The 23,111-nt window shown below is 35.5% G+C and overlaps 1 protein-coding gene across 2 annotated transcripts in view; it reads right to left on the reverse strand.

Moving 5' to 3' along the window:
- The window catches only part of USH2A (usherin), a 788,115-nt gene that overhangs the window by 718,309 nt on the left and 46,695 nt on the right, over positions 1–23,111 (reverse strand). For both annotated transcript variants that reach the window (XM_029229459.1, XM_029229460.1), the window contains one exon: positions 13,084–13,216. In XM_029229459.1, the coding sequence (XP_029085292.1) occupies positions 13,084–13,216 (133 nt within the window). The remainder of the gene's footprint in view (positions 1–13,083; positions 13,217–23,111) is intronic.

Raw genomic sequence — 23,111 nt, forward strand, 5'->3', positions numbered from 1 at the left:
CTCATTTTAAAATTATCTACAGTCCCTTTTCGACCATCATCATTAGACTGAAAGTGCATTCTTGATGGCCACCCTAGGTATCATTTTCAGTTTTATAACTTCTCATTCTCCTTGATGTTCAGCTGCTTGATATTATTGAAGAGCTTCGTGAATTTTTCAATATCTGTCTTCTAAATCCTAATCCTTCCGGGCCACATCTGTATCCCCTCAGCTGCCTCTCTTCCATATCTCCATTTCCCAACCTTCTATCTATAGCTCAATACTCTTTTTTCTACATTTCTTTCCTTCAAGAATTTCACCTGCTTCTAGAGCTTCAAAAATGACCTCTATGAGGAATATTCTTATCTGCATATCATTAGTCCTTAAATCAATCCTCAAATCCACTCTCTTGTCCCAAATGACCTTTTGCCATTTCCACTCGGATAATTCTTTACTATCTCAAATAAATAATTTAAAACTCATTCCCCTAAACTTACTGTCCCCTCTTCCTTCTCTCTTCCCCTCTGCTCCATTAACCTTCTCCTCTTCTCCCTCCCTCTCTCCCCACCTCACAAGCATGCACGCACACAACCACAACTTCCTTATTTCCCTCTATACTGGTATATCTAGGAAACATCTTTGAGTCTTTCTTCTCCTTTAGTCACAATGGCTGCTCAACTACTTCTTTGTAACATTTTCTATTCTCACAAACCTAGTTCATAAGGTATCACTTCTGTAACATTGCCAAAGAGATGAGGCTGACAAACTGATTGAAGCTGTAAAGACTTGTACCCATTATATTCTATCTTTCAGATCCTGCCGTCCATTTATGTATTCAGCAAATATTGAATAGCTACCGTGGGACAGGCAATCTTCTAGGCTCTTGGGATATATCAGTCAACAATGCAAACAAAAAAATCTCTGCCTTCATAAGACTTATATTCTAGAGGGGTAAACAGATATACACAACAATAATAAGTAACGTATAATATGTGAAAACAGTTCACGTAGGTCTTAGAGGCCATTGTAAAAATGGTGGCTTTCATGCTGGGGAGGCAGGGAAATAATAGAGCATTTTGAACAGAGAAGTAATATGATCTGACTCATTTTTAACAGAGAAACTCTGGCTTCTGTGTTGAGAATAAAGTGGAGGGCCAGAGTGCAAGCAGTTGAAAGACTGTGCAACAACAATCCAGTAAGAACAACAATCATGACTTGGATGGGAATGATTCTAGTGGAGCTGGTAAGAAGGAATCAAACTGGATATATTTTGAAAGTATGATCAGCAGGATTTTTTCTGACACTTGAGATATCAAATGGGAGAGAAAGAGAACTGGCAAGGATGACTCCAAATCTTTTGCTCTGAAGTAGTGGAAAAATAGTTGCCCTCACCTGAGATGGGGAAGGCTATGGGAGAAACTGTGTGAGTCAAAGAGAGAGGTCTAAAAACCAGGATTTCAATGTAGGAAAAATAAGCTTAATTTTGAGGTATAAATTAAGCCTCCAAATGGAGATTTTGGATAGCCTGATGTATATAGCATTCTGGAGTTTAGGAAAGAGGCCTGTGGGGAGGGCGATGGGTAGATCCCAATTTGGAAGTCAAGTCATTCAGATGGTATTTAAAGCTATGAGACTAGAGGTGATCTTTAAGGGAGTGAGTGTGTATATAGACTTGGAAACAGAGTCAGGGTGTAAGGCCTGGAATACCAATATTAAGAAGTCAAGTAACAGATAAAGAGGAACTAGGAATCAAAGTGATAAGTAGCAACTAGAAATTCAAAGGCAAACCAGGAGATGATGCACTCTTAGATGCCAAGTGAAGAAAGTCTGTCAAGGAGGAAGGAGTGATCTCAACTCTATTAAATGATGTTGATGGGTCACATAAATTACCGAAATTAACTATTAGATTTATGAAATGAAGGTCAATTAGTTTAACTGTGGTGATGAGCTAAAGCCTGACAGTAGTCGGTAGAATTGGAAAAGAGGAATTCAAGACGACTATCACTGACAATACTTTGGGGGAGTTTTGCTTAAAAAGAGGAACAAGGAAATGAAACAGCGGGCTGGTGGAGGAAATCGGGGTCAAGAAAATGTTTTTAATGGAAGAATAACAACTTATCTTTGAAAGTCCCATTTAAAGAGAAGACCTTACAATATAGGAGTAAGTGGGGAAAAGGCTGGGAAAATTTCCTGGATAAGATCGATCGTAAGACAGAGGTGGGTAAATATAGCAGTGTGAATCTATAGACATTCTTTTATGATTTTTTTCATTTTCATAGTGAAGGAGGAGGTAATATCAACTTAGAGGATAAGGAGTAAGTTTGAGAAGAGAACAAATTATGTACATAGTTGTCATAAGATGGGGAAACTGCACGGACGAGAGAAATATGGAATGATTGCAGGGCAGCATCCAGGGCACATATGAGGTTTATGATCATAAACTTAAGGGAGACCAGGCATCCTGATTGGGTACATTTAACCAGTACTGTGGTGTTGCCAAGATAATCCTAGAAAGTGAAAAAAAAAAAAAAAAAGGCAGGAGAGTCACGGTGTGTGTAAGAAAGTGATTATAATATTTGACCATGAAACTTAAGCTGACTAACAAGGGAATAATACACATCAAGGGAGTGGGGAACAGTGAAAAGTTGTTCAGATCAATTGATTGAAGGTCCCAGAGAGGCTGAAAGATGACCTGATTCAGGGTACCAGAGAGTACAAGGTGATAAATACAAGTGTATATCAGGCAGAAAAAGGAAATGCAAGAAGTTTATATGTTAGATGAAGTGATGAAAAGACTGCTTCTTGACAAAGGGAACTGCTAAGAGGCACTGAAATAAAAAGTAAAAATATTGTTCAGTAGAAGTCACATGATCACAAGTTGAGATCGTCTAACAACAAAAATTCAGAATCCTCAATATGTTTCAGGTTTAAATATTGGCAGTGAATAGATTTCAGGCAAACCAAAGATAACTGATGTAAAATTGAAAAACAAACAGACATAAGCTTAAGACCCACAAAAGCCAAAAATCTCCAGGAAAAATGAGAAGGTGTAACTATAAAGTCAATTCTCGAATTCTACTAAAATAATCTTTTGGGCTAAGTAATAGGTACCTTCCTTGGCCAAAATACCTGAGACCAGCAATAGTTAAGGACCAAGAGAGCTGCAGAGTTAAGGTACAGAGTTGGTCAAAGAAAGAAAATGTTATATCAAGTGTTACAATAATAGTTGGACTTTCACTTCTGCTTCAGATGTAGAAAGTTGCAAGAGACCATCACTTTGCTATCAAACAACCAAAATAAGCCAGATAAGCTATAAAATCATTTTTAACCCATCAGAAAGTAGAGGACACAGAGCAATCCGAATAAATTAAATTCTAGAAAGTAACAAGCCTTTCATAGGAGAACTGAGACCGACATCTGCTCTCAACCCTAACAGAGAGGTGAGAAGTAGCAGAATCAGTTACAGAGTAAGAAGAAAGCAGCCCCACGTAGGCTGGGATGACAAATCCCAAAGAGTACCAACCACAGAGTCTGAGTCCATCCTGATTCTAGCCTCAAATATCTGAAACCAGTGGTGAACTAAATTATATTAAAACTGAAATAAAGCTCACATCCAGGTCAACTTCAAATCAGTTTGATGCTGTTATCCTCCCACCATCCTCCGACCCTCCACTAACACACATACTCTAGAGGCTTGATAGACCCAGCAGTGCTCTTTTCTCTGGTCACTATTATTTACTTCTCCCTCTTCTATTCCCTTATACGAAATGTCTGGTAAACAATAAAAACATTTAAAGACACATGAAACAGCAAGAAAACGTGGCCCATCATAAAAAAAGGAAATAGTCAATAGACATGGCCCGGATGTTGGAATTATCAAATAGGGATTTGAAAATATCTATGGTAAAAATACTAAAAGATCTAGTGGAAATGGTGACAATACATGTGAAAAGATGGGGAAACAGGAGCAGAGAGATGGATCCTAAAAAAAGGAGCCAAATGGAAATACTGGAAACGAAAAGTGTGCTGTTAAAAAATGAAGAATTTTCTAGATAAGCTTAACAGCAGCCTAGATACACGAGAGAAAATAATCAGTGACTATCAAGACAAATCAATAGAAAGTATCCAAAGAGAAACACTAAGAATAAAAAAAGAGTAGGGAAAACAAAAACAAGCAAACAAATAAAAACTGTGCTCAAGATCTGTGAGATACTATCTGTACTCTAACATAAGTGTAATTAAAGTCCCAGAGTAAGAGGAGAAAGAATGTGGAATGAAAAGAAAAAGGAAAAGCAAGAAAAGTTTAAAGAGATAATCATCAGAACTTCCAAAAGTAGTGAAAACCTCAACTTATACATCCAAGAATCTGAGCAAACCTCAACCAGGATAAATACTATGAAAACTATATCCAGGCATAACTTAAACTATTAACACAAAAGAGAAAATTTTAAGCAACAAGAGAAAAATGGCATATACCTTACAAAGGAACATTGATATGAATGATGGCTGATTTCTCACCAGAAACAATGAAAGCAAGTAGACAATGAAACAACAATCTTTAAAGTGCTGGAAAAAATTACAATTAGCTATGTAGAATTCTACAGCCAGTGAAAATATCTTTCAAAAGCAAAGACAAATTAAAGACATTTTTTCTTAAAAGCTGAGGGAATTTGTTTCCCACTGACTGAATTATAAGCAATGAAAAAGGAAATTCTTCAGACTAAAAAGAAATAACACCAGGTAGAATTCAGGATTTGTAAGAAACAATGAAGAGTACCAGAGAGGACTAATCTTTGAAGAGAGAAAGAAATTATTTCATGGGACCTTCCTACACAAAATACAGCAGTTTTAAACATCTAGTACATCATTGCCCTAAATTGAACATTTTTTTCTTCCTCGCTCTAAGAAAATTTTGCTTTTCAGCCCCAAAAATTAAATGTAGTCCATGACCATTATTTTTAAATATTTAACTTTCACAAAGTCAATAAACTTAATATCTAAATTATTATAACATTAATATTTATAATAGCAAAGTTTCACTGAGTACCAAACACGAACCAAGTATATATTATTCATAAGTTTTATACTTGCTTTGAAAACTCTATCTAAAACACATGTTACATATGAGGAAACAAATGAGGAAATTGGATTGAGAAGCTCAATTCTTTGCCAAAGTCATTGGCTTCTAAGAAGCAGAGCCAGATTCAAACCAAAAACTGTCCGACTCTAAATTTCATGCCTTGTTTCTCAGGCACTAATTATTATAACAACAATAATTTCTATGTACAATGAGTTTAGTATCCAGTGAAGATTTGTATTTCTTCAACTCGTGTTAGAGTATAGTGTACCTCACACTCATGCTTTTCTCATGTAATAACACATCATGAACCTGTTGCCAAGTCTCTACCAACAGACATTCTATTTCTCTTAACGGTACACATTTTTTCATTGTTAAGTATAAACTATCATCTGTTTAAGCAATTCCCTTTTGAAGTTTTTAACTGGTCCCAATTATTTGCCACTTTAAGTCATTCTGCAATGAACATTTTTGTGTACATACTTAGGGCCTTGTTTAATTGTATTCTTGAGATATAGGCCCTGGAAGGAGAATACTTGGATGATGTAACTTCCACATTTTTACTTTTCATAGCTTGCCAGGTTATCACAAACTCTTTCCAACACTAGCATTCTCTCTTTTTATTCCTTGCCAAACTGAGTACAAAATGATAAGCATTGTTTGAATTTTAAATTCTCATTTTATTAGTCAGACGTTTCAATATTTTTCCTTTAGTGTTTCTGGCCATGGTATCATGCTAATAAAAATCTTTCAATATGCCAGGATTATGGAAACATTTGCCTTTACTGTCCTCTACCACCTCATGATTACACATTTCACGTTTTAATGAATTTTAACTCATCTGCAGTTTTTAGTTAATATGGTCGTAAGGTACACATTTAAATTATCTTTTTATTTTTGTACCATAGTGGGCCACTTGTCCTGATAGCATTGCTAGATATCTCTTCTGCAATGCTCTGAAACACCAATTTCATCTTTAATTAAACTGCTCTATACCTTTATATACCTTGTTCCTATACTCTTCTTCCATTCCATTTACCTGTCTTAATCCATCAATTTCTATACTTTTCTATTTCTTGTCTTTTTATCTAATTCCCAAAAAAAATTCCCTCAGAAAAATTTAAGCATAATCTCAACGAAACTAAAAGGAAAGCTGACTTTCTATACCCTCGCTGAAGTTAGAAATGTTAACCTTTGGGACACTAGTAGAAAGAAAAGTAGTATTCCAACTCCAGAAAGAACAAGCAGGTGAATTAAGATACAACACACAGTAGAAAACATGAAGGGAAGGGAAGCTGGCATCAGCTTCAGATGATTATCGTTTTGTTCCCTGTATTTTCACTTTCACAGCTACATAACAAACATCCACTGATTTCTTAATGACCAATTACCTTCTTAAGAATGTGCTACACACTTTTAAATGCATCATGTAGAGATGCCCACATTTAAAAGGAAATTAGAATTCTGTTGATAAATGAATTCAGAAGTAGCTCGGGAAAGTTTTGATTCACATGATTTTGTATTTTTAAATCCACAATGTGGAGGGCTATTATAGTTCATTATCACAGTGACGTTAGAGGTTGCTTACAATTACATGTCTGTTACCACAACTCCTCTAGGTTTTATGCCCAACTGGAGGCACTGAAATAAACACACAACTGGAAGAAAATATTCTAAAAAGAAACAGATATATATTGGTTGATATGGATGGTCTAAGGTGTTTCTATTTGTATATTTAGAAATCAGTCCAAGCAAATCAGAGTACCACGTTAATATGTACACATTATACGTATACATATCCCATTAGTACGGATACAGGGCTCAGGAGAAAGCATTCATCTGGTCCACTGATTAATTTCCTAGGTGAGGCAAAGACAAGGCTTGCAGCAACAGAAAGTGTCATTGGCAACATATTTTTCTAGAAAGTTATGCTAGTTAGAAATGAGACCCAAAGAAAAGGCTCTCTAGCAGCCAATACTCATGTGAAAAGTTGTTGCTTCCTGGGTACAGAACCAAAGAAACCAATTAAGCCTAACCAGAGAAGTAAGAAAAGCCATCTTGATTTCCTAAAGGCCTTCGCTTGATATGCCTGTGTTTGAGGTAGTATCTGTTCCAAAGCAGAGACAGCCAGCCCGGTGCTGCATGAGAGCACCTTTAATTCAGCTCGCAGTAATCTCTTGCACAATTACCTCTCCTGAATGAAACCATCTTGGATGCAGACAAAAGTATGGAGGACAGGGACTTAATTTTTTTATTGAAAAAAGGAGCAAGTGAGAGAAAGAAGATGATTTATAATAAGTCCGTGGGAACATTCTGTACCTATCTCTTTTCTGATTAGAGAGGTGGCATGGAGCCTGCCTCATTAGGCAGAAGTAATGAGCCAGTCTATCTGCCATCTCTAATTAGAGAAAAGATACAGTAGGTACAACCGTACCTATAAATTGATGGGAAAAAAGATAAAAATTATTTTAAAATATTCTTTCCTCCTGTAGTTCTCCGATGCTCAGAGCTTAAGGAGAAAAACTGTAATAAAAACTAAGTAACATTGGAAATAAACCCTTTTCCAATGATGTGTTTTCCAATCAGAAGTTGAATCAACTTTTTTGCAGTTTAAAAACAAATATCATTTTCAGTCCACACAGTCCTTTGGAAGCATTAATTCAACATTTAGTAGACTGAAATAGAATAGGAGCAAATCATTTCAACCCCACAGTGCAGAGTGGACAAATTTATGGCACTGTCTACTACTTTGAGCAACATTTGGGGCAATAAAACACTTTTAGAAGTGCTAATGGGAGGTAAATATTGAAATAAGGCTCACAAGATGTAATGTGTTATTAAGAATTTCTGCAGGCAGAGTACTTTATAAAATTTTTCAATATACTAATTACTCAAACCAAGCTTCTAAATATATTGGTTCCTTAAAATATTACTTCTTCACATAAGTTTAGCTTGATCTAAAAGAATATACAAATTAAAATAATAGAGTCATGTTTCTTTGGATCTCTCAACAATTCTATGGAAAGTAATTGTTATCTCTGCTTCACAAGAAGAAAATAGATGTTCAAAGAGGTTAATAATAGTTGTCACTTATTAACATTTACAATATGACAAGCAGTACATACTACACATACACAGTCTCATATAATTCTTATAATTTTCCCATGAATCATTTATTAAAACATTATTTAATAGATTAGAAACCTAAGACTTAAAAGGGATACATATTTTGACCAAAAATACACAACTGAATTGAATTCAACCCTAAATTTATCTGACCCCAGAGCCTGGAAATTTAACCACAGTGTTTTAGAATGTTTTTTGAAAATTAAAAATATATACTTTTTTTTTAAACTAGATAACTCAGGTCATAGGGGGAAATTAAAATTTTACATTGTTTCAAAATTATTAATAACAGCACCCATAAATATCTATGTGACAACTCCAAAGCCATGACTACTTATTCCTTTATTGCAAACATCTGAAAAGATTTGAGTGCCTACTATGTATATATGATAGGACTGTATAACTATTAGAATTAAAATTTAGCAAGGTCATTGGACTTATTAAGGTCAATATAAAAATTGATGGCATTTTATATAACAGAAAGAAAATTAGAGAATAAAGTTCCAAAACAATTGAAGTAAAATTACATGAATAAAAGGACCAACAGATACACAGGACTAAGTCTTACAAATATGAATGAGATGCTATACAGAAAACTAAAAACATGGCTGGGAGAAAGTAAGGAGTATATGATGTTCATGGATTGGAAGACTTGATATTCTATAGCTGTCTATTCTCCCAAAATTGAGTTAAGGATTTAAATTCCCTCAAAATTTTGTGAAAAACGAAAAACTCCTTCTAAAATTCATATAATGGCCAAGACAATCTTGAAAGAAAAAAAAAGTTGGAGAAATTAAATATTTCTAAATATTAAGACTTTTATGAAGCTACAATAATGAAAACTAAATGCTTTAATGATAAGTATGGGCAAACATACCACTGAAACAAAACAGTGAGCTCAGGAACAAACTCATCTTCACATAACAGATATATAATTTGTGACAAAGTTACCACTGCAAAGTAGTAGAGAAGTGATGAAAATGTTTAAGTGTAAGGGAACATCTTTATGGTCTTTATGGTGTTCTCCTACACTTTATTCTTTCAGGATTTGCAAAGATATTCTAAACAGGACATGAAAAGTATTAAGTTTGAAAGAAAAGTTAGTAAACTGGACTTCACTAAAATTAAGAATATCTGTTGATCAAAGGAAAATGATAGTATACGCCATAACCCAGAAGGTGATATTTGAAGTCCATGTATCTGTCAAAGAACTCATATTCAAAATACTGAAGAGCTCCTGTAAGCAATAAAAAGACAAACTATCCAACTAAAAATAGGCAAAAACTTAAATAGGTATTTCACAAAAGAGCATAGCCATGACCAAGAAGCACATGAAAATGTTCTCAACATCATAAATCATCAAGAAATGTACCATACAGCCACCAGAATGGCAAACAACAATAACATATGACAATACTCAGTGTTGGAAGGACACGGATCGCCGAAATTCTCAAATATCTTTGGGTAGAATACCCACTTTGAAAAAGTAAAGAAGTATTTCCTAAAGCTTAAAGAAATAGCAACACACAATACAGATAAATCTTACAGGCATAGTGCTTAGAAAAGGAATTAGACACAAAAGAGTACCTACTGCATGATTTAATTTACATGAGAATTCAAGGATAGGCAACACTAATCCATGCCAATAGAGGTCCTTACTAACACTACTCTTGTTTCCCTTTAGAGTCGGTATTCACTAGGAGTCTTTAATACAAGAAATGTTTGATGATCTCATTCTGGATGAGAATTACATAGGATTAAAATTTTATAAAGCTGTACCCCCTTAATATTTATGCATTATGTTACGTGCATGTTTTGCCTTTATTAAAAACTTACAATATTTTTAAATTTCTATAATGCAAAGTTATCAGACTATCTAAAAACTAACGAAAACGTGTGTAACGTAATATTCTTAGCATTAATGAGCTTTTACAAGTAAGAAATTCCAGACTATAAAATATAGACACACAACATGTATGAGGAATTAACAAATGAAATGCAAATTATCAAGACATGTGGAAAGCCAGTGAACCTCACTAATGGCCAAATAATTCTAAGGCAGTGTACAAAAACATTTTTCAATGAGAGGAATGACAAAAGTGGAAAAAAAACAAGGATAATTTGTAAAGTCAGTTACTGTTTAAGGAGGCAGATACTTACCTGTATTTTTAAGTGAGGTTGTAAATTTTCACAACCTTTCTGGAGATTATCTGTTGTTAAGCTTTAGGGTAATCAATCTCAGATGTATTAAAATTTAAAAATGACCATATATTTCAACCTATTTAACTTCTACTGATTCATGTTAGGGAAATAATTATAATACTAATCATAGTATTACATATCAATATGAGTTAGTATATACAAGGTACAGTATTCATTCATTCCACAAATATGAAGCAACTGCTAGGTACCAGATGCTGGAAAAACAGTAGTGCTTTTTATGACATAGCCTCATTTGATCCTTACAGTGGGACTGTAATATCATCATCATCAAGATTTTAAATTGGACGTAACTACAGTTTAGAGCCATTAAAAAGTTATTCCAGGTCACAGGGCTAGTAAGTAGAGAGACGAGATTTGAAATCAGGGAAATTGACGCCAAAGTAAAAGGTCTTAGGGAACTGCACAGGGAATTGTTCAAACACATATATATGTATATGTGTATAGGCATGAGAGCTATAGACACAGATATAATATATGGATATATATATTTAGTGTTTTCTATGAAATAACTGCTAATAATATTGAAATAGTAGAAATAACCTAAATGCTCATCAATACAATCTTGTTTAAAAAGTTTTGGTTACAGCTATACAATTGTGCACAATGCAGCCATTTTAAATGAGAAGGCATACTGATATGTTTCTCATAACATTTGGAGCGGAAGTATTTATTTTTAGAGGCCTCAGAGAAAGCATATGTATGATAATTTCATTTTTGGAAAATTATTATATTTATAACCATATCTCTAGCTATATGTACAAAAATGATGGAAGGGTATAACAAAGTTAACTATATCTATCGATGAAGGTCAAAAAAGGAAAATGCTTCCTATTTTATAGAGTTCTGTGTTGTATGGATTTTCTTATAATGAGCATTTTTTAATAATATAAAATAATTCACGTTCCCATTTTAAAGTGTAGACAATTTTATCGACCACTGTGATAGTTATTTCAAGAGAAGTCTAAATACAACTTCTGCTCTTTTCAGGATGTGATGCATATTATCTTCTTAATCTACATGGCCCATTTTTAGGGTGGGAAGATATGAACACCATTAATCCAGTTTATTCCATGTTGACTATTATTTTCCAGTTTCTGTCTAATACTCTAAGTCCTACTTTAACAATAGCCATACAATAAAATACAAACCTGAAAAAAAAGAGAAAGAAAATATAGTTTAAGAAGAAATACAGATGGCCAGGAGGCACACGAAAAGATGCTCAACATTGCTAATTATTAGAGAAAAGCAAATCAAAACTACAATGAGGTCCCACCTCACAATGGTCAGAATGACCACCATTAAAAAGTCTACAAATAACAAATGCTGAAGAGAGTGTGGAGAAAAGGGAACCCTCCTACACTGCTGGTGGGAATGGAAGTTGGTGCAGCCACTGTGGAAAACAGTATGGAGGTTCCTCAGAAAACTAAAAATAGAATTACCATATGATCCAACAAGCCCACCCCTGGGCATATATCCAGACAAGATTATAATTCAAAAAGATACATCCACCCTTATGTTCATAGCAGCACTATTCACAATAGCCAAGACATGGAAATAGCCTAGATGCCCATCAATAGATGAATGGATAAAGATGTGGTACATATAAACAATGGAATACTACTCAGCCATAAAAAAGAACAAAATAATGCTATTTGCAGCAACATGGATGCAACTAGAGATTATCAAACTAAGTGAAGTAAGTCAGAAAGAGAAAGACAAATACCATATATCACTTATATGTGGAATCTAAAATATGACACAAATGAACCTATCTATGAAATGGAAGCAAAACCACGGACATAGAGAATAGACTGGTGGTTGCCAAGGGGGAGGGGAGTGGGAGAGGGTAGGAGTGGGAGTTTGGGACTAGCAGATGCAAACTGGTATATATAGAATGGATAAACAACAAGGTCCTACTGTAGAGCACAGGGAACTATATTCAATATCCTGTGATAAACCATAATGGAAAAGAATATATAAAAAAGTATGTATATATATGTGTGTAACTGAGTCACTTTGCTATACAGTAGAAATTAACACAACATTGTAATTCAACTTTACTTCAATAAAAAATAAATTTTAAAAATATATAGTTTATTACATAGTATTCTTACTTTAAAAATAAATGATAGAGACATTCTAATTTTAAAGATTCCCTGATATAGTGGGTTGAATAATGGCCTCCAAAAGTTAAGACTACCTGCAACCTGCAACTGTGAGTTTATTTGGAAAAAGGGTCTTTGCTGATGTAATTAAGGATCTTGAGACAAGACAATACTGGATTAGGGTGGGTCCTAAACCTGGTCACAAGTGTCCTGAAAAGAGAAGGGGAAAAGGCCAGGTGAAGATGGAAGCAAAGATTGAAGTTATACAGCTACAAGTCAAGAAACACTAAGTATCGCCAGAAGCCACCAGAAAGAGAGAGGCATGGAATGAATTCTCCCCTCAGAACCTGCAGAAGAAACCAATGCTGAATCCTTGATTTCAGACTTCTACCCTCCAGAACCACCAGAGGACGAAATCTGCTTAATTAAGCTGCCACCCAGTTGGTGCTAATGTGTTACAGCAGCGCTAGGAAACAACTACACCTGGGTATTTTAAAATATTATTTTTGACACAATTTTTAAGAAACAGTGTAATTGGATAAAATAAATAATTTTCTGAAGTCGGACTCTTACCATTTAAGCTCTGTCCTATTTGCATAGTACCAGAGGCAAAATCTGTAATTGAACCACTTAGAGTTCTTGCATCAAAAGCTGTATTATCCTCTTCCAAACCATTGACGAAGAAACTGATTTTTGTCTGATGTACCTGTAAGAAATTATCACCGTTATTATTTTGATTGCATAACCTTTTATTTTATAATAACTACACTTCAGCAGGCTTTCTCAAGTTAATTTCCTACTTCTCCACTTCCCTCAGCTGGAAAGACTGGAATTTTATTTTAATGGCTCAATAATATGTCTTGTGTTTGTATATCTAGATATAAACCTATATGTTATAGTTTTGTGCTGGGGTCATGTCTACCAGGGTATTCACAGGTATGCATAACTGTTTGTCCCATATATTTAACAACTCTGACTGTCATGCCTTTATAAGTGTTTTTGGAGACATGTTGTTTCTTTAGCTACTAGTTAGATTTGTTACAGTCATATTTGGAAACAAACAAATGAACACAAAGGGCAAAAATATTCAAAACCAGATATACCAAAAATGCATTACATATGGATATAATTCAATTTAGGTTGCTAGTACAAAAGGCTCCTTGTAAACATTTACTTTCTTAGGTGATGGTATCTAGTCGGTAATTTTCATCTATACTTCTCTAATACAGAATAACGTAAAAAACTGCCAATCGTGTTCTAGGCTAATTCATCAGGCAACCTAACAACGCTCTACATCAGGAGTAAACAAGCTTTTTCGGTAAACAGCCAGAGAAAAAATATTTTTTATTTGTTTGCCAAGTGATTTGGTTTTGTGGTCCAAACGGTCCAGGTCACAACTGCTCAACTCTGCTGTAAATAGGAAAGCAGCCAGAGACAACATGTATGTGAATGGGCACGGATGTGTTCCAGCAAAACTTTTATAAAAACAGGTAACCAGCCAGATTTGTCCCGTGAGTGTAGTCTGACCACCCCTGGATTACACCATAAAAAGTTATGAAATTTTTGTCTGTGTTGATCCCTGAACAGTCAATTCAATCAAACTTTTATGCAGATTACTTCATTGAGAAATTTAATGCCTTGTAGTTGAAGGTCAGATGCTAACATTTTCATTTAAAAATATCAAATCATAGCATTCAAAATGAAATTTTATTAAAATAGCCTTACAAAAATTGACAAAAATAACCGTCCTCTGATATATTTAAATCATATGAGTGAACTCCTTTCAAACTGCTTCTCAAAACAAAAAAAAAGCATACACACACACATACACCTAGAAATTAGCATCATAATTTACTGAAAAACTTATTCAATATGGCTGTTATCCACTCTACCCAACCTGCTTTCATTTAAAACCTGCTTTCATGTTCTTCCTCAACTCACTGACCCTGTGTTGCATTTTACTTAATTATAAAACAAAGCTTTAACATAAAGACCTAAAATTACACACTAGCTCCTCACAGACCTGCATATACACCGTCACTGTGGTTTTGTTTTTTTTTTTTTTTTGCATCCCATTTTTTACAGCCTGTTACTGTCATTTGGTGTTTGACTGTTATCATTATAAAAGATACAGGCTTTTCTACTTTGTTATTTGTAGCATTATCTCATGTTTTACAACATCTTTGCGCAACATGCAGGCACATGAAATATAACTCGTGAGAAGTTCTCGATGGTATTAATGCATAAAAAAGAATGTGGCTCCATCTCTACTGTCTTTACCCGGCCAAAAGCTGATGAACAGCCAATTTTCCTTTATCACATTAGCACAGCCATGAGGGAAACACATTTGTTCTAGTCAGCTACACTAAAGATACTATTACCAATCTAACATATACATGTTTTATATCAGCAGTATTCTCAGAGCATGAGAGAGCCAACAATATATTAACACTAGCATGACAGTTTATTTAAGAAAAGAAAATTGTCTCTGTAGAGGGACAGAAGTTAGAAATGTATGGCTAAAGCTCGGTGTCACTGGTCTAATAAAGGTAATAATTCTTTGGCTTTCTTTACAGCAGGTAACATCCTGTGACACTTCTGTCATATCATTCAAATAAAAATGTTGTCTTTTACAAGTTTAAGTGCACCTTTATTTTGAGTCAGATAGAAAGCATGCTTTTGATTTTCTGTATTCACTGTATTATATCTGTAGTCAAGAGTTCAGGGCCTTTCTTTCTTTTTTCTTTTCTTTTTATCAACTCATCACATATTTGCTTAGTAGAAGGATTCAGTGTCACTGCAGTGAATTCCAGAAGAATGTTTTCACTTTGCTGGTCCTTAAAACTTGATTAATGATGATCCCAAGTCACTGTCGCCTGTTTGTGGCACCCCCCTGCAACCACCTTTTTATAAATAAGATTAAATCCTCTTTGGTGTTCTGTACCATGTTTTATATTCCAGGATCCTCTACGCTACTTTGCAGTTCAGGTCTGGGGCCCCATCACACTGAAACTGTAACCGTGATGGTGGCTCTTTGCAATAGCTCACCATGATGATCCCCTTGCCAGTTATTTAGGGGAATAGGAATATACACGACAGAATTTCTCACCTGTGAAAAGAAAGCCTTCTCCCACAGTGCACTTCCCACCTATCTTTTTCTCCACCTCTCTGAGGATTAGAGGAGTTTGTACGTGTTTATTGGTGTGGCTTGAAGGAATGAATTGGCAAAACCAATAGCAGCTGTAGAAAAAGCCTTAAACGCCTTTATAAGACGTCCAAAAACATTTTGGAAAGAAGATACAGGGGAGCAAGTCATTCTCCAGCCTTCATTCTCTCAGGGTTTCAAATGTTATTTTAGCCATTGTTTGGGGGAGCCAAATTTGGTGTCCCTGGGATAGGCTGTACTCATTCCTTTGAGCACAAGAGTGTAGTAGACTTAAAAATGTAGAATTCCTAACCATTCTCATGCCTGATTAGAGAGGAGCATAATTCAGAATTCCAGAAGGTCACACAACTGCTGAGAAGCTACCAAGGGAAAACATACACCCAAGTTCACCTTGTAACTGTCAACAATGGCTTGTTCCACTGAAACGCCAAATGTCTGTTGCTGTGCTACTCCTGTAGGCCACCACCACCAGGAACAACAACAAAGAAAAAGGAAAACAAACAACTGCTGATTCAGGTTGGGAAACAAAAAGGCAGAGTACCTATGCTGACTTCCTCATTGGAGAAATAGTTTTATAGTTTTCCTGTTGCCAATATCCTCCTAATTTAAATGTAATTCAATACGGCATTAACCCAGCACCCACAGTGGCACTGAGTTACACCAAGAAAATAAAGTCACTGTACTTTTTCTCAAGGAGCCCGTATGTATGAAAGAACAGGGTAATTTTCGCATACTAAATAGTGTCTGAGTCACTACAAATGATGACGGTTGTTTTTTACTCATGTACTGAATCTTCGTGCAGTTAATGCAGTGTTGTCTTTTTTTATGGAGTTGCTTTGAGAAGTTACACCTTCATCCATGAATGTGTGGTGTATAAACTACTTTTGGACTTTCCCTGTGGGACTTGTCTTCCTAGAACCAACTTATAAGCCTCCCGAGAATATCAGTTTCATTAATGTGATGGGTCTCATTTTAAAACAAAATCATTTTCAGCCTTTTGAAAAACACCTTTTTCATAGATTTAACACAAAGTGATCTGGCAACACATCGTGAATTCAAATTCACTCTCAGATGATGATGGATGATACAAATACAAAAAACATTTTGAATGCTAAGGATTTCAAACAAAAAAGAAAACCACTGTGATATGAATCTGAAGGGAAAACTTTATGGAGGAGAAAGTGTTTTGGACTTTCTGAAATAGAAATTGCCCTGAAATAGAATTTCTATTTCTAGGATAAAGAAGGATTTGCATAAAAGATTCAACTATTCCATCTATAATTTTTAAGCATAAGGAAGGCAATTTATTCTGAAAACTTCATAAGGTTATTTTAAAATATCACATGTATGTTTCATCCCCTACCTGAAAGCATGTGGAATGCCACTCTGCTTACCGTCCCAAACCAAAGGTCTTCCGAGGTTTTCCCTCACTCATTCCATCCACTTTAATTTCTAACTGGTCACCAGTAGCCAACCTCACCTAACTGGTGAGGTTTCTTTACTGTCTGATGATCCCACAATGCTTAATTCCATCTCCATGTTTTATTCAAGCTATTTCCATATGGGAATAACCTTGCTACTGCTTTTCATTTACCTAAATTTTTAATATTTTTCAAAACATATATCTCAAGTCCTGTATCCTACAACGATCCTTTGTTGAATACTTCAGCATTATAAAAGTGCTCTCATTTATTGAAAAACTAGCATGTCAAGCATTGTTCTAAATTATATATTCATTTTTTTATCCTTACAACAGCCCAAGGCAGGTTTGGCATTATCTGCAAGTAATGAAATGGAATCACAGAGAATTTTTTTTAAAAAAGGTTACACTCTTCAAAGTCACATAGAAGAACAACTGGTTTCAGAGATTGCACCCAGAGAGCATTTAGAAATAACCACCATCTAGTTTATCAGACCCACCCATTGAGTTTCTTGGCTTTAACTCAACACAGTGATGATTCAGGCTTTGTATCAACACCTCCCATAATAAGAAGAGTAACAACTCCAATGAGCTATATAATCACTTGCCATTTGCCAGGCAGTGTGCTGAGTGCTTTACTTATAGTATCTCACTGGGCTCTCAGGTTGCCCCTCTACCGTGTTACTATCCCCAAAATGAGGGCACTGAGGTTTACCTACTCCAGTATTCTGCTTCTGCAGACTTTGGGAACCCTTTCATCTTTGAACAGCTTTTACTATTATAAATGATTGAACTGAAAGATATCTCCTTATAACTTCAATTCGTAGGCCCCAGCTCTAATTATTGAGACCACGTGCAAAAAATCCAATCCCTTTTCCACACGAGAGTCCACACATATCATTTTTCTCCTAAGTCTTCTTCCAGATAAATGTGTTTAGTTTCTGTGGTGTTCTAAATATGACATGGTTCTGGGTCTCTCTCTTCTTAAAATGTGGCTCCAGAAATACTACAATCTCTACATGTGGTCTCCCGCCAAACTGAAATAAGATTATCACCTTAATATAATCCAAAACTGCATGCTAGATTTCATGACATCATACAACTAAAACTGACAAATTAAGTTGAGCTGACTAGTCACTAAGACACTAAGTCTTTTTTTTTTTTTTTTTAACTTACATCACTGTTAAAGCATATCCACTCCATCCTATACATAGGCAGTTAGTTTTTTGGACCAAAGGACAGGAATTTATATTTATCCACATTATATTTCATCTTGTTAGATTCAGCCCATTGCTCCAGGCTGTCAAAATCTTTTTGGATGCTACGTCTATCATTCAATGTATTTAACATCCTCCAAGATTTGTGTCATTTGCAAATTTGATGAGCATGCCCTACATGCTGGGCAGAAGCTCAATAAATACTAATTGATTGACTGACTAATAGATACTCCAAAAACAAAACCACCAACACAATCTACACTATTCTGCAACTGTAAGCAATAAAGAAAAGGCACCATTTTCTAACAGATAAAATACATCGTACAGGGATTCTTCACCTTTGTAAAGTGACCTTATTTACTAACATGTTTTTTTATAGAATCATATAATTATGAATAAATACGCCAGTCTATTAAATATTTTCTATGCTATGTTTATACAAACAACATGAAAAAGAGAGTTGAGGTAATTGTTCATGGAAGGTTGGTTTGGTAGAAATTAACCGCATGAGTTGCCCACAAGTACTTGCAATGTGCATGCGTTCCCACTACTGGTCTGATTTACTGATAACATCTTATATCTCATTCTCTTTGTATGAAAGATGGCTACAGGGAAATGACTTCAGACACAGCAATATTCCTCAAGATTTTCTTGCTTGTTTTTGTTTCTTCTTTTCACTTCCCATGAGCTCATACATTTCATTTCAACACTCCTCTCCCTGGCCCCTTCTCCCTTCCTCCCTGCCCCGTTCATCCCCCCACCCCCTCCCCACCAGACCCCTGTCGCCTACATACAGACTTTTGTTTTTTCCTCTCTGAGTAACTCAGACAAGCCAGGCCCTGGAAGTGATCCATGCCTAAGTGTACTACATTTTCACCCTAAGTATGATGCTTTGGATTTACTACTCACCCTTGATATCCATTAAAGTTCTCTCTCCATATACTGCAACCTCCTAAGAACAAGCCTCCAACTTAATTAATCTCTAGAAATTTAACATAGGAATCTAAGTAGTTTTCTTTGTCCTATCTTGAGTAGATGTAAAACCCTCATGGCCACTTCTTCCGAAACTATTAAATTACTCTCTTCACTTCAAAAAAAGCTATTAATTTACACAGACACACACATACACACACACACACACACACACACACATATATATATATAAAATAGAGAAATCTGCCAATGGTTTGATTTACTATTGATTTCCTAGGGAATGGGAATAGAGCCAGCCCATTTTCTATAGATACTGTCTAGGAACATTTCATGCACAATTTCACATTTGGTACAGAGATGATCACAATGTTCTACACTCTTAATTAATCTCAATGTACCATTAGTTCTTTTTTCTATGTAATCCATATGGAACAGATGACTTTGCAAAGATTATTAGAATTAGTTTTAAAATACTTAGTAACCTTTTCAGCATTTTATATCCCCAAATCTGGAAGTTGTTTATTTGTTATGCCTAAATTCCCCTACTTAAAAAGTCAACTTCTTATTTTGTCTTCCATGTTTAGGGAGAAAATTGTTCATCACACCCTTCATTTAAAACCATAGTTTTTTTGAAAATGTTTCAGTTGTTTGAATATTCAATGAGTACATTATAATATGCTAAGTGTTATGCTACATATAAAGCATATATAAAACACAGACCTTTTCTTTAAGGAGTTTGTATTCTGTAATGGAAACTGGCATATAAAAATATTTTCAATGCCAGGTGGGAAAATGTAATAAAATAAACATGAATAAAGTGCTTAGGGACAAAGATGAGAAAGAGAAAAATAATCTTAGAAGTCTTCTCCTCCAAATACTTCCCCATTTCTCTTTTTCCCACTGTAGTGGCATTCCTATGAGCTGCCTATACTTGCTTTGCCCAGTTTATCTTTTCCTATTTCCTAGTCTCAATTAGTAGTTTCTGGTTTTTATTACTTACAAAAAAACAAACAAACAAAAAAACCTCCATATTACAGGAAAGTAGCAGGAACAGTACAAGAAGTTTTTTCTGAAACATTTGAGATTAAGTTGCTGATTTACCCATTATCCCCAAATATAGTAATGCATTTGGTACCAAAAAAAAAAAAAGATATTCTCCTAAATAATCATAATACAACCATCAAAATCAGGAAATTAACATTGACACATCCTTATCACCTTATCCTCAGACACCATTCAAGTTTTGCCAATAGTTCCCAAAATGTCCTTTGTAGATTACAAACCCAGTCCAGGGTCACATGTTGAATTTAGTTGTCACAACTCTCAGGTCTCCTCTGATCTAGAACAGTTCTTCAATCTTTCCTTGACTATCATGATCTTAACACTGTTGAAGACTACAGTCTAGCTATTTTGTAGACTGCCTCTCAATCTGAATTTGTCTGTTTCCTCCTGACTAGATCCAGGTGATTCAGAGATCATCTTATTACATCTTATGTGTTACATAATTTCTAGTTGTTCCATTACTGATGATGTTAACTTTAATCTTTTGGATTAAGATGGTATCTGCCAGGCTTCTTTATGTAAAAAAACAAAATTTCTCTTTGCAATTAATAAGCGTTTTGTGAGCAGACACTTTGGGCAGATATCCTGTTCTTTATTAAGCTTTCATTGCCTGAATTTACTTAACTGTATCTGTATGGACTCATGAATCCTTATGTTATTCAGTGGAATATAATAAATGTGCTCAATATGTATTTCAGTGCTCAAGCTGTTCCATGTTTAGACAATGAGTGACCCATACTTCCCTGGCCTGGCCCTGAAATCAACCATTTCTCCAAGGAATTCTCGTTCCTTAAGTGACAAGTGGTTTTAGGAACAAAGAATCAGTGCTGTATACTCATCCTATTACTCCCACGCCCTCCCACTCCCTCTTAGTGGACAGAGGTAGAGAATATGAAGATAGAAAGATAGATTAGATCGATACAGACACCTACACATTGACTTACATAGTATTTCTATGTCTATCTATGTGTGTGTATAAATATATATATATATTTATGCACACACATACATACATGAAATGGGATTACACTGATAAGTTCAATTCTGATCCAATACTCTAAGGTTCATTCTAATTTCTCTTTTCATATTTGCAACTCCCTTCTCTGAAAGGGAGAAACCTGGCTCCCATTATCTTCAATAAACATACTTATTTGATTCTCTTATACATAACCAAAATCCAGTTGCCATGACCAGATACACAACCCCAAAGAGACCTCTTCATCACACTTAGGTCCTGACACCTGTGCCAGGCTACTCTCTCCATGAAAGCATTCCTCCAGCCACTCAAGCTCGAACACATCAACATTTTGATGCCAGCTGCATCACCACAACTCCCCTATCACGGTCACCAATGAGTTCCATGAAGCTAAAAGCAAACAGTAAATTCCTAGTTTCCAACTTACTTGAACCATCAGTGGCATTGACAGAGCTGATCATTCCCCCCTCCTTGAAATACCTCTGTCATTTAACTGCCTGTACATCAGACCCTCATAATATTCCCCTTTCCCCTCAGGCTGCTTCTCTCAGTCTCTTTCAATGGATCCTCTTGGACCTGTAAATGTTGAAGTGCCCCAGGATTCAGTCTTTCGATCTCTTCTCCTTTCTGCTTATAAGTAAGTACTCCCTTGATAACATCACCTTGCCTCAATTCTTTAAATACCATCGTTAGGTTGATGACTCCCAAATGATTATCTCTAACTCAGACTTCTTCTAATCCAGACCCTATACCCATCTTTCTATTCAACAACTCTTCTTGGAAGAGTATTAGATCATTCCAGAACATCTCTGCCCCAAACCTGATTCTTCCACAGCCTTCCCCACCTTGGAACATTGCAATTCCCTTCCTCCAGTTGCTCAGCCCAAAATCCTTAGGGTCCTCCCCAACTTCTCTCTTTCCTTCATGCCTCTCACCCATTCCATCAGCAAATCCAGAGGCCCTCCTTTCAAAATATAACCAGAATCCACTCACTGCTCACCACCTCTCTCACTACAACACTAGCCCAAGCCCTCTCTCTTCCCTAGATTTTTGCAATGGCCTCCTAACTGGCCTCCCAGATTCAATCTGTGTTCCCCTTCAGTATATTCTCAAGACAGAGGCCCAAGGATTCTTGACAAAACGAAAGCCGATTATGTCACTCTTTTGCAAAAGACTGTAAATGGTTTTTTTTTTCAATTGAAGTATGGTTGATTTACAATGTTGTGTTAGTTTCTGGTGTACAGCAAAGTGATTCAGTTAGACATATACATTATATATATATATATATTCTTTTTCATATTTTTCCCACTATGGTTTATTACAGGATATTGAATATGGTTCCCTGTGCTACACAGTAGGACCTTGTTCTATATTTTATATATATAGTAGTTTCTATCCACTAATCCCAAACTCCAAATTTATCCCTCCCTCACCCCCTTCCCCTTGGGTAACCATAAATTTGTTTTCTATGTCTATGAGTCTGTTTCTGTTTTGTAAATAAGTTCATTTGTATCATATTTTAGATTCCATGTATAAGTGATATCATATGGTATTTGTCTTTCTGACTTCCTTCACCTAGTATGGTAATCTCCAGGTCCATCCATGTTGCTGCAAATGGCATTATTTCATTCTTTTTTATGGCTGAGTAGTATTCCATTGTGTATATATGCCACATCTTCTTTATCCATTCATCTGTCAATGGACATCTAGGTTGCTTCCATGTCTTGGCTATTGTAAATAGTGCTGCTATGAACACTGGGGTGCATGTGTCTTTTCAAAATTAGAGTTTTCTCGGGATATGTGCCCAAAAGTGGGATCACTGGATCA

The sequence above is a fragment of the Monodon monoceros genome, unplaced genomic scaffold (genome assembly GCF_005190385.1).
Source record: "Monodon monoceros isolate NGI ecotype Baffin Bay Population unplaced genomic scaffold, NGI_Narwhal_1 Super_Scaffold_18, whole genome shotgun sequence".
NCBI lineage: Eukaryota > Metazoa > Chordata > Mammalia > Artiodactyla > Monodontidae > Monodon > Monodon monoceros.